At 39.5% G+C, this 13,132-nt stretch overlaps 1 protein-coding gene across 4 annotated transcripts in view; it reads left to right on the top strand.

The window, feature by feature from the left end:
• Positions 1-573: 573 nt before the first annotated feature.
• Positions 574-13,132, top strand: part of rapgef4a (Rap guanine nucleotide exchange factor 4a) — a 36,114-nt gene continuing 23,555 nt past the window's right edge. For 2 of the 4 annotated variants that reach the window (XM_004557738.5, XM_004557737.5), the window contains exons 1-4: positions 574-725; positions 3,888-4,030; positions 4,121-4,209; positions 4,739-4,885. In XM_004557738.5, coding sequence (XP_004557795.1) covers positions 658-725; positions 3,888-4,030; positions 4,121-4,209; positions 4,739-4,885 — 447 coding nt within the window. In that variant the 5' untranslated portion in view covers positions 574-657. Of the gene's footprint in view, positions 726-3,887; positions 4,031-4,120; positions 4,210-4,738; positions 4,886-5,813; positions 5,923-11,912; positions 12,162-13,132 lie in introns of those variants that run through there. The other 2 variants (XM_004557740.3, XM_004557739.3) reach the window with 2 other exon arrangements.

The raw sequence follows: 13,132 nt of genomic DNA, 5'->3' as shown, positions 1-13,132 counted from the left end.
TTGTTTGATTTTAAACCATCTGTGGCGGTTCACAGAAGCAAAACTACAAAAGCTTTATCACTGTCTAAATACTTATGAACATTAATGTGATTACGACCAATCACAGGTCACCTGTATGCCCTCCACCTCACCTTTGCAACAGTATCCTTCAGTAGAGAAGTGCCACTTTGTGCTGACTCACCTCATTCAAGCAACAAAAGCTGCTTCTATTTACAGCTCTCGGTGTAAGTTCAACAGCTCTAAAAATGAAATGACTGGAAAATTCCAAGCAACAGTTTGATCTTAACACGAACACTGGGACATACTGATCTATGAGACTGCGTTCATTTTACCTGCATGTGCCTAATAGCAGAAACTGACCTCCATTGCTGAAAAAAATAATGAGTGACCGAGCTCTGTTTCCCCCCAGCCACATCTCTGCTGAAAACTGTTGCCGTCCTCAGTTTGAGATTTTCTTTCTTAACAACATAGCTTTTCACTACAGCTGCATAAAACCCGTCAGCGTGGGCTGTTTTTCGTCCACGCTGCTCCCGCCCAGGTAAGGAGGGACAGCGAGGACTGTCAGCAGTGAGTGAGTGAAGGCAGATGAAGCTGCTGTCGTTGGTCCAGCCCTCTCCTCCGCATTAGCAGCAGCAGCAGCAACAGCAGGATCGCAAGATGGTAGCAGCGCACACTTCTTCACATTCCTCGGAATCTGCCGAGTGGATGATTTGTCTGGATAAGAGGTAATCACTTTATACCATTTCACCCGACCCATCTCAGGCTAGTGTAAGAGCGATGAATTAACGAGGAAATATCGCGATTTGGATTTTTATCCTGTAAGGAACTTGGGCGTTGTGTTTCAGTGGCTGCATTTAAACATTCAAATAAACGGAATTAGGACGTCGTGAGTCCGATCACAGCTTGAGTTAGTGCATCCTTGGACGCGCCAAGGTTACCTTTCCTACAGCCTCTGACCTCACTGTTGACTAAAGGAGTCACGCACAGTGATCCACTTAGCTGTAGAGTTGGGGAAAGCAAAGGCATCAGCTTCAGACTGGGATTTATTAATTATGTCAAATTACTTGCCAATTACTTGGCTCTTTGATGCATTCTACTTACTTCAATTGCTCACTATCTGGGATTATTGTAATAATCAGCAGCAAACTGCTTTCTGTGACTACTGGAAGATCAAAGATCAAATACTGATATCATTATAATAAGACATTAAAAGATATTTAATATGTGTCATGGTTATAATGTATAGTACTTTTTTATTTGAGAGAAATTTGTTCTGCAACTTTTGCCGTGAGCAGTAATGAAATTGCTGAATGCAGGCGGACATAGAGGATTATTGCAAGGGTGGCCAAGCTATGACCATTAACTATATTGGAGTCCTTCAGCTAGCAAAAATCTTTTTTCTGCTTGGCATAATGCTGCAGGAAAATCAGTCAACTTTTCAATCTTGTGCTCTTTTGACTTGATTGTGCCAACATGGCAGCCATGTACAAGTATTACTGAGGACTCATATAAAGTACTGCTTCTTTCTGCTGCTCCCTTATTCACAAACAGTCACCACAGCAGGTAACTCTGTGTGTTTAACCTCATAGATTTTTTTTTAACGATTGCCCCTCCTTGACTCTTTCTATCTTCTGCTGGATCAAACAGGGATCTTTCACTTATTAGGTGAATGTGTTAACCTCTACACTATGAAGTCAGAAAAACTGCAGGCAGGCTGGCTTCACCATTTGTTGTGTTGATGGTTTTGTCACAGAGATGTGGCCCTTTAGTCTGTTTTGGCCACGGCCACATCTATCTATCTATCTATCTATCTATCTATCTATCTATCTATCTATCTATCTATCTATCTATCTATCTATCTATCTATCTATCTATCTATCTATCTATCTATCTATCTATCTATCTATCTATCTATCTATCTATCTATTTTAATTCTTACTGCATGTTTTTTTTTTTTTTTACATTATTTTTTACATTTACATGCTTAGACAGTTTGGCCAATATGCAAGTATATACTGGATGCAGCTCAGGTGTTAGTGGGTTGCTTACTATTGATCTACAGGATGATGACAATAAGGGGTGCAGCATATATCAAAAGGTCCAAAGTACAACAGCTACACACAGCAAAGTGACACAGGGTGCCAGACGTGTTTACACAGTAATATCCTCTGCTTGCTTGTAGAAGCCACCTGTGTCCCTCAAGTCAAATGGTTCTTGGGTGACTCACCTTTTCCAAACAGCAAACAGCATCCATGAGTCACCCTATCATTCATTTGACACTTTTACATTGAAATTCAGTGGATGATAGACATCTAAGTTTATCCAAACTGCTTGATTATTTAACAGTTTGGAAAAGATTGGTGAATACGAAAAGCAGTTGTGTCATTTCCTGAACTAAGCTCACAGACAAATTACATCTCACTCATCAATACGCTCATTATTTGACATCTCAGGTTGGATTACTGGTCATTAGGTTGATCATTGTTTGCATTGTACAAATTGTAACAAGCTTGCATGATGAAGATAATCGTTTCTCACTTGCACGTCAAACTGGCACTTTCTGCTTTTTTCTCTGTTCTTTCTGTTTTTTTCATCTAGGTCAGTTTTCAAACAGACACTGGCTTTGAAAGTCAGGCTCCCACACATCTCGCTCTTTCTCGCAGTCTCTCTTTCTCTTGCCTTGTCCTGATTATGATAATGCAGGGTAGAAAAACAGAATACATTCAAAGCGGCTGCACTGCTGAACATAGGGTCTTATCAAGGAGTACATACAATTATAGAGGCATAATGTGAGGTTAAAGGTTTCCAGGGAATACACGATGAAAAGTCTTTTTTTTCCCCGCAAGCTGTTAGTTAGTGTATTGTAAAACTATAGAGCAGTACATTTTCAAAAAACAAAAGCACAAAGGTTGTTTCCATCTTTGAATTATTGATAATGTTTGGTTTCACTTTTTTTCAAAAGCCGGACCTTGTTTCAAAGGTGATGTAAGCTGCAGTTTATCCACCCACCAGTTACATCAGAGGCTCTGGACTGAGTGTAACAAAAGTGAGACAGGCACAGAACAGAGAGGTAAAAATTCAGTGCAGGGATTAGTGCAATAACAAATGATATTCAGTTTGAACGTGCCATTAAAAATGGAGTCAAAACTGGGTCAGGCTTTTCAATTTAAATAAAAGAACAAAAGAAATTTTTACTCTAAGGTCTGTGCAACTTTGGAAATAAAGCCTTTCTTATTGCTGCAATGCAACTCATGAATGCAGCAGCCGTGCACACTGGGAAATTGACAGTTATTGTTTGAGAGGAACGAAATTATTGGTTCAACAAAAATCTGACTGTAGAATAAAAACAAATTGTTCTAAATGAGACAGATGCGAGAGATAATCTCAAACTAAATTTGGTGTGCTTTTATTAAAGAGTACATATTCTGTTAATTGCTATATTTTTATTCCTGGACTCAGTTAAAATAGGTTTGCATGATCCACAGCTTAAAATAACCCATGCAAGAGTCTTGAGACTTTCTTTTAATTTTTAAGGTGCTCTTGAGCAATAGTTGTCCAACATCCAAACAAGAGCTTTCGAGAAACCTGGAAAACTATTCCCAAAGACTACTTAATTACAAGAAAGAATTTGTCAGAGATTTTGAGGCTGTATTGAAGAATAAATGTGGTCATACCAAATATTGACTTTCAAGTTTGTTAAATAGAATAGTACAGTGTTAGAATTTAATGGTGTCTTCTGCAGACTTCATGTTTCAGAGTTCAAAGTAAACTTTACTTAAAAAAAGGTTCAGTTGCTTTGAATGATGCAGGCTCTGCAGCTCTGCAGTTAGCTTTTCATGTAGATTTTTAGTTAACTGTACATCACGCTGTTCTTTGTATTTCTCCAGACCAGCAGAGCGCTCGGGGGCAGATGTTGACATAATCCTGGCACGGCTGAAAAATGTGAAGGCCTTTGAGAGATTCCACCCCAGTTTGCTGCAGCAGATATGCCTGTGCGGATTTTACGAGTGCTTGGAGAAAGGCATCACCAGTAGGTGAAAGCTCTGAAACTAATCTGAGGACAAGACGGTGCATCTATTTTTATTTTATTTTCTCAAACTGTTTTTTTTTTTCTTCCCAGTATTTCGACAAGGAGATATTGGCACGTGCTGGTATGCTGTTCTCTCAGGTTCGCTGGATGTAAAGGTGTCCGAGACATCAAGTTATCAGGTATAATTTCACGAGCATTACATAAAGCCCCAGATTAAAATGAAGGCTGATGAAGTAATTGATAATTAAAAGAAATCGCTCTCTTCTTTCATACGTATCACACAAGATCACACTCATCTTAATCAATCTTAGCTTCACACACTAATGCTCCAAATTTGCACCCAAAGCTGAATTACTCTTTCTGTGAAGATCTCGGTAACTTTGTAAGCAAAGCTCCACCTGAAATTCATCAGACTTGAAAAATAAAAGTTAGATGAGGGAATATTACTGACCATTTGTTAACAGTGGAACTTTGCACACCTTAGCCTATTTGTCTGGGTGCTTACTGGAGTGATATGTTTGTATCTTGTTGAGTGTATGGAGTGTTCAGGAGTTCTTTAACCTTCGAGAGTTGTGCGATCGGCATAAATTCATTTGCTAAGAATATTACATTTGAACTTCACAGCATTCTCATCTAGTTGAAAGTTTTTAATCCCAATGAAGGAATGATCTAAGAGGAATGTGTGTGATGTTGGTGTGTCTCATGTAGGATGCTGTTACTATATGCACACTGGGGACGGGAACGGCCTTTGGGGAGTCAATCCTGGATAACACTCCCCGACATGCTACCATCATTACACGGGAATTCAGTGAGCTCCTACGCATCGAGCAGAGGGAGTTTAGGTCTCTGTGGGAGGTATGTGCCTCGTTTTGCTCCGTCTATACTTGTTGCAGAGTACAGAAATTATCTGGGTCATTACGATTTGTGGCACATCTCAGATATCAAAGTCTCAAAGTAAGATTTGAAAATGCTATGGAATAAATGTGTCCATAGGAACTAACTTCTCTCATTTTAGTGATAAACAGAAAATTCAGACCGCTTTTGATCATTTGAAGACAAAGCAGCGCCTTATCAGCTGAGTGGGTAGCTCAAAGGCAGCACACGCTGGTTTCCAGTTATCATTTAATTTGTGAGTAACTGAGGGGGCTGCTTAAAGTCAGAGAACAGCCACCTGTCCTAGCTTGTTCTTGTTGCAGCTGAAATGTTAAATCTGAAAACTGTGACGAATTGAGCTGAGCGCTCTCCAGAGCGTAGGTGGTGTACACCACCTGTGGATCAGCGAAGGTTGGGTTATGAATTTATTGTTGGGCCTCTGGAGGAAAAAATCTGTCCAATTCTTTTACTGTAACCTTCTGCTAGTGCTCCGTCTGATTTTGACTTATGAGTGGTTGGTTTATCCCTTTTGACCACTAGATGGAAGTGTAGCTCTGAGGAGAAACTCTCTCTCCAGCCTTGTGTTTTCACTCACACTAGCATCATTTCAGCAGTCATTCAGTGTAAGTATAAAACTGGGCAGTAACATTCAGTATAAAACGTTTAAATACTGTAAATTAAAGACAAACATAATGTTCATGGACCGCTTCAGTCAGAAATATCTCACTCGTCTTTCTGTCTCCTGCTACTGTGATCCGGTGGGTGCCATGCTGTGTAGAAGTTCCTCTCGTCACTCACCTCCCCCTCAGCTGGGCTGGGTTCCTGAGAGAGAGACAGCCCATTTCCTTTGGGACCAAAGGGCATCAGCAGGTTAAGTTATAGGCTGTGTCTGTTCCAGCACACTGACCATCAGAAGCTGTGTGTGGCTGGATACTTTAATTTGGCTGTGTGTATGCTCACGCGGAAGTTCAACGGGGATACACATTTCACCTCTGCCCCCGGGCGACCTCTTCAGTTCGGTTCGTCTCAAATTAGATTTTCGAGCTTCTGTATCTGGTGTCCAGATTGTCTTATCTCACTCTTGGATCTTTCTGGTCTTGTTTGTTACTTAATATAAAGACTCACTGCAAAGTGATGGTGAAGATGCTGTTTGGCGCATGAAGATAAACAGATACTATTTTTTCGAGGCTTCTGATTTTTTTAAATTAATGAGTGTCTATATTTGGAAAGAGTTTCCCACAGCACCAGTTTCAAACTCAGGTTTGTGAAGGGCGTCACACCCATGATAGATACATTCCTTAGATAATGGCACTGAAATGCTTTCTGCTCAACCTTGGTCCTCTTTGTTGCTTGTTTGACGGTCCATTCTTGTATTTTCTAACTAATAATATTACAGTATAAGTGTTTAAATCTAACTTTAAGACTTGGGCTTGTAAGTATTATTTTGCAGCATCACAGGTACAGCTGTTAAAAGGCAAGGATCTTACCAGGCACTTTTCTGAGTTCTCCAGTGCTCATTGTGGTTTTAATGTGGTAAGTTTGCATATGTAATTTTGAGGCTTTTTAAAATTTTCTCAAGGTAATTGGTATTTTTGTGTAGGAAAAAAAGGATAATGGGTAGTTTAAAGTTGAAGCTCTCTAAATGATATATGTCCTACGCTGAGATGTCTCCCGTCCTTGCAGTGTTTCTTGTACAGAACTTCATCTAAAAAAACAGAAAAGTGATTTACAGCATTAGCATCAATACATGGATCTTCTATTGTTAGATGTGCTGAGTTAGCCAGCGGTCAAAATTCACACAATCGAGACAGATGATCATTTCTGTATTTTGCAGTTTGTTGGTCATACAAACAGTTCGCCTGAATGTTCTTCCAGGCATATGTGCTTATTTTTTTCCTCCTAGTTTTACTGCAGTGCTGAACGATTGTTTAAGGTGTATCTTGTTACTGGTGGCATCAGACATCAGACTGTGTGAGCCACTTCTGATGTGCTGTGGTGACTCTAAGTTTCCTGCGTGTCTTGATGGTTGCTTTTGCAGATAAAGCTCAGCTGCTTCACAGGGTCTTAATTTAAGCTGAATTGCATTCTGTGGTGCATGATGAATGTTAAGCTGCATGAGGTCAGTGTTCTTACTGCTTCCAGCCCCTGAAAGATTGGGTGAAAAGAAGAATACAGCTTGATTACAGCTAATGTGAGGAGATGGGAAAAGAGTGATGCTAAAGGAAATATATTACCTGCTCCGGTCTGAGCCAAAGGAAGCATTTAAACAAAGCTACACGCCTCCTCCTTCACCACCTCCTCCTCCACCACCTCCTCCTCCCTACAACACCGAACTGTCCCCTTGCCTTTAGCCAAGCAGTCTTAGAAAATTTTGCAAGAGTGAGAACAACACTAGCTTTATTTATGATTATACTCGTGAATAATTTAGTGTATTTTTTCTGTAGGTGTTTCAACCTTCTGTTTGGAATAATACAGTAAATAAAAGAATTACAGAGAGGTGACAAATTGGATAAACGTAACATAGTAAATGCATTTGGGAAAATACTTTGACGTGCCTTAGCACGTTGATTCTTCAAGTCTCCGGAAGTCACTTGGAGTTATAAAGTACACTCACCATTCACCATTTTCCCATTAGAAGTGCCTCAATTCTTTGTGGAATAGATTCAACAGGGTGCTGGAAACATTCTTCAGAGACTGTGGTCCATATTGATATGATAGCATCACAAGGTTACACCACCTTTGTTGCCTTCAAATCTATTACATGACATGTTATCCTGCCTAAAAACCACTTATATAAGGCATGATGGATCCATGCTTTCATGTTGTTTACACCAAATCTTTACCCTGCCACCCACTGCATCAGAACTCGACACAGTGTGCCAATTTTGGCTTCAGTTGTCTGTTTACAGCTGACAGGTGTGGCACCTGGTATGGTCTTCTGCTGCTGTGGCCCATCTGCTTCAGTGTTTCATGTGTTGATTATTCAGGGATGCTCCTCTGTATACCTTGGTTGTAATGATTGGTTGTTTGTATTACTGTTGTCTTCGTCTCAGCTTGAAGCAGTCTGGCCATTCTTCTCTAACATCTGATATCAACAAGAGTTCTCCTAGAGAACTGCTGCTCAGTCACTGGATATTTTCTCTCTTTCAGACCATTCTCTGTAAATCTTAGAGATTGTTGTGAAGAAAAATCCCAGGAGATCAGCAGTTTGTGAAACTCTCAGACCAAGTCGTCTAGGACCAACAACTGTGACACATTTAGTGTCACTTGACCCACCTTTTGCCCCCATCCTTGACCATGTCTACATTCGCAAATCTAATGAGTCGCCTCCAAATTTGAAAGTCGCAGTAAGGAGCAGTTGAGCAGATATACCTAATAAAGTGGCTGGTAAATATATATTATCTCAATTGGTGTTTTGATGATGGTTGTCTTGTGAAATGGTCTTTCAGATGATGATAAATTACGTCAACATCTGGTCCACAGGGGGTCAAAGGTTCAGGTTTTGTCCTTTCATTTTCACCATTTTCACCAGTTCATATAAATAAAGGTTTTCTACACTAATGTTAACAAGACACTTTGCTCCATATTTGTTCCTTAAAATGTTGTATGTCTTGGTGTATGACATCTATGCATATTAAAGCCTGAGCGCCCATGCGTGCAATTTTAATATTTATGTTCTTATGCTGAATCGTCCGAGCACCGAGAGCGCCTTTCATGTAGCTCGGCACGTGACAGAAGCTGTCCGTGTGCTTGTTTGTTTAACATAGCAGACATGAGCCAAGCTCAGCATACACAGGGAGGCTGACTGAAGCATAGACGGCCTGGTCATCAGCTTACTCTTTACTTTGTTTCCTGCTTCCGATGGCCACTGTGATTGAAACAACACAATTGTAATTTGTGCTTGTTGGGTGGCAAGGCGGCTGTATTACAATCACATCAGCCTGGGGGCCGCCTGGACGGGAGGCTTTGTTATCTTCTATCAGATCTGACAAAGGGAGTTTTATAGGCATGTGCACACTCAACATATAGTATATTGAGTAAAATGGAATTACAGATGCTTATATGTGTAGTGTTTTCATCCTTAGGGCAGGTCTGTTGGTCGCTGAGCCCAGCAGGGAGGTTGGTATGTCAGTATCATCAGTCTATAGAAGCAACCCGGTGTGCAACCCGTGGAAAAAAGTGATGAATAGGAAGTGGCAGGGATGCAACATGCCCTCTAGAGTCTGAGGACTGGGTAAGGGGGAGGTTGGAAAAATCAGGCCACATATATCCTCTGATAGGAGCGGTCGGTGGATACGTGCAACGAAAGGGCAGGAAGATTGTATCAACATAGTATAATTGCCTTATCTCCGCCCAGAGTTGTTACATCATCGTAAGCCTGCAACATGAATTTCTGTAAAATAAAACAGCACCTGTGAAGCTGCAGCTGCCCTTGCTGATCTTTGTAATCCTATTCAGCTAGACTAGAAGAATTGCTCCGTGGATAGCAATGTGGCTGACTGACTCATCACAGTCATTGTGTCAAGAGGATGAACCCTGTTGACTTTGTTGACACACGTTTATTTTTTATTTTTTTTACGGCAAACCAGATTTTACAACCAACTATGATAACACTGCCAGCATGGCTGCTTATTTTTCTTAATTCACAAAAACAGAGCCAAATTGCAAGGCAGAGTAATGCAACCAGCGTCCCCGACCTCAGTTAAGCTTGCAAGTTAAGGCACATAGTCCTACAGGTCAAATTTGTGACACGAGAGGAAAATAAGGAAAATGGGATATCTTCTTCTTCCACTGTCTTTATCAGCTACAAAAGATAATTTATGCTATTGCCTGTTCAGTACAAGCCTGTATTAATTCAAATTCAAGATTGTTAAATCAAAATATGATTTGATTTGCAAAATTCTCTTGAAGTTGTTGCAGAATCTAGGCCCCTTATTGTTCTCTCGGCTGGATGTGACAGGCTGTCAGATTTGACAGTGACACACTCGCCTACACCTGTGTGATCAGTGTGTGTTTCAGCACCTTCTCTCATTAGTAATCCCATTTTCTTCTCTGTCTTAGATCAATAGCTGTAGAAACTGAATAACTATTTAAATTTGTAGGTATTTTCATATTGTCTTATGTTGAGAAATTAGAATGTAAATGACAAAATACTTAATAAATAAGTAAAATGACTCTCGGTTGTTTTTGATGGATTAAGAGAGATAAGACATGTGATGTGACTAATTAATAATTAAAATATTTTTAAAATAAATAAACATCCATTAGATGACACTTGGTGTAGTATTTTGCTTTCTGGCTTCTTTTACTTTCTACTTTTTCACTTTGCTGATGATATATTCTTTGTATACACTCCCTGGCCATGTCATTAGTTATACCTTGCTTCATTAGTTAATGGGGACTCTCTTTTAACATGCTTTAAATATTTGTAGCATAGATTCATCAACGTGCTGGAAACATTCTTCAGAGATTTTGATCTATATTGGTATCATAGCATTACACAGTTGCTACAGATTTGTCTTTTCCACAATTTGAATACAGTTAACTCTATGTCATGTTTGCGTCAATCAATCAGGTATGATTTAGGCTCAAAATGTGCCCTAAAGAATATAAGGCAGGATGGATCTGTGCTTCGATGTTGTTCATGACAAATTCTGACCACACCCTACAGGAGACATCCCAGATTGGGACCTTCTAAAAATGCGATTTAAACTTCAGCAGGTCATCTTAATCGTGTTGTTGAGTTGCTGCCATGTGGTTGACTGATCAGATATTTGTGTTAACAAATAATTGAACAGGTGTATCTAATGAAGTGGCCAGTGAGCATATAGGTTAAACACTTAATAGTGTGAATAATCACCTCCAGGAATCCAATATGGCTGTCTTGTGGCTCCGATAAGTAACAAAGTCAGAGATAAGATTCAGATTTTCTCTGTTCTTGAAAGGGACATTGATATGAATTTAAATCTTTATGTATCTCTACTACCGCAAATATGAAGCTAGTATTGGGTTATTTTGATAAGTTACACCGGGAAATACGCAAAACAACATTTTTTTTCCTTTTCGAAAAAACACAACACAACTGATTGGTTCAGTGTCTGTGCTGCACAGTTTTTATGTACTTCTTCAGCCTTTTATAAGACACACATAAGTTCTGGAAATGCAATAAAAACAACTCATTAACTGTCAACTCACACATTTTTAATGTCATATGTCAGACAACCATAAAAAGGCAAAATACAAAAATGAGCAGTGTTTTAACTCTGTTTTAACTGCAAAAAGCTGTTGTTTTATGAGACAGCACAGCTGTACTGAGTCATATTCTGTTTAAAGATTGGCACAATTTTTCAGTGGAAAATTAAAATGCACTAAACTGGAAACACTGAACTGTTTTATATTACTTATTGGGTGTAGCTCAGCAGCCTATGCTACTCATTCAGCATGTACTACCTATGTATTTTTAATTAAAGTTTTTCTTTATATTGTATTCATAGCTTCTTGGTATTCTAAAGTATTTTTCAACCATTTCCCTGTTTCATTTCTTAATATTGATTGAAGTATATTGAAGTATATACTTCAATATATACTGGCAGATGTCAAACACCTGACAAACTAGAAGCAGGGTGGTACTTTTCCAAGTATAACACATAATGTGCAAAGCCACAAGACTTTTTCTGTCTGCAGACGAAAACATCCAAACATCCAAATATCAGTTTTTAGACTTTACTTGAAATAAAAATCAAACCACAATTCAGCTTTGATTGGCACATCTGCAGTTCATTGCAGTCAGTTTTATCTTCCTGAACATTAGTCTTCGCATCCTGTCTGTGACTGGCTTTTGCTCTTGCTTTATGAAGGTGGCCATGCTGAAAATGAGCAGGATTGTGTGAATAGATAAGCTTGAGCTTGTGACAGAGAGAGGGAGAGAGAGAGAGAGATTGAGCATGCTCTCCCGTGTGCTCGGTGACTGGAGTTGAGTAATCACCTAGCAACTGCTGCTCAGAAGAAGTCAGCAGCTGACTGGCACACTGCTGAGCTCTCCGGCTGAGACGGTCTGCTCGCACTGCTCTGAGAGCAGTTTGAGGGCGTTGCTGGATCCTGCTGGACCATGCTGACTGTGACCTGCGACAGACTGCTTGATACCCTGGAAATCTTAAAATCAGACATACATGCTTGGAGTGTTTGCCAACATCTGGATTAAGAGAGCGTGGCGAAGCTTTCAGTAGCAGGCTGCATGGGACTCTGGTAGCATCTTTAGGTAACATTTGCAAAGCTTTCCAGCGATAAAAAATTGATTTGTTGCATTTGAAACAAAATGTAGAAATGAAAAATGCTTCATAGAAATTTATCTTTCTAGTTGCAGGATAGTTACCTTGTAATTACCGGGGCAAATTTAGATATATGAGGATAACCTGAATGTTCAGTTTAAAAGCTTAAATTTACTTTTTTCAGTCCTACCTCATGGTTTGAATTTAGTTTGGAAGAAAATCTATAACTGTAGAAATGAAGCTCTTTTCCCTAAATGGTTTCCCTTTAACTCAAAGCATCCCTATAAATATTCAGAATAACTGCTGAATACTTTCAGAACAGTTTGCACTACGTTTGCTTATGTAATCTCTCGTGAATCATTCAAAATACAGGCGTGCATTCATGCACGGTGATGCTCACAACGCAGTAACGTACTCAAGCGTGAAAGACCGTGAAGGAACTTGAACTGAGACTGCACTGAGATGACCCGGTTAATAGCTTCACTGATCTGCTGTTATGACATAGATAATATAAAACATATATGTCATCTCTTTAAAGTACACCACCTTTGTGCATTAGATGCTTATTTTGCAATTTTCAAATCACGGTGACAGTTTTTTTAGTTGTTTAATGCATATGGAAAAACATAAAATGACATATCATAAGAGAACAGGGTTAAGAGATGTATAAGAGCACATCCAGACTTATTCATTTGATCTTTCAAACGCCACTATACTTACACGCTCCTAGCTAACGTGACGCTTACAGCATTACGTGGCTCGTCTGTCAGTTTGAACCGTGTTTTTGGATGTTTGTGACCTTTTCTGGTTGAATCCTTCCTAACAAATTAAGATGAGCAAATGGAAATCTAAATTTTGGCTCTTTAAAAAAAAGTCAGATGTGCACTAATGACTGTCAGTGTTTGTTACTGCACAACAAGCAATCACCAAGGGTGATATTAGATATTACACTTACACAAAA

The sequence above is a fragment of the Maylandia zebra genome, linkage group LG16 (assembly GCF_041146795.1).
Source record: "Maylandia zebra isolate NMK-2024a linkage group LG16, Mzebra_GT3a, whole genome shotgun sequence".
Lineage (NCBI taxonomy): Eukaryota > Metazoa > Chordata > Actinopteri > Cichliformes > Cichlidae > Maylandia > Maylandia zebra.
The sequence above is the reverse complement of the archived record's forward strand: the minus strand, read 5'-3'. Positions and strand labels throughout refer to the sequence as shown.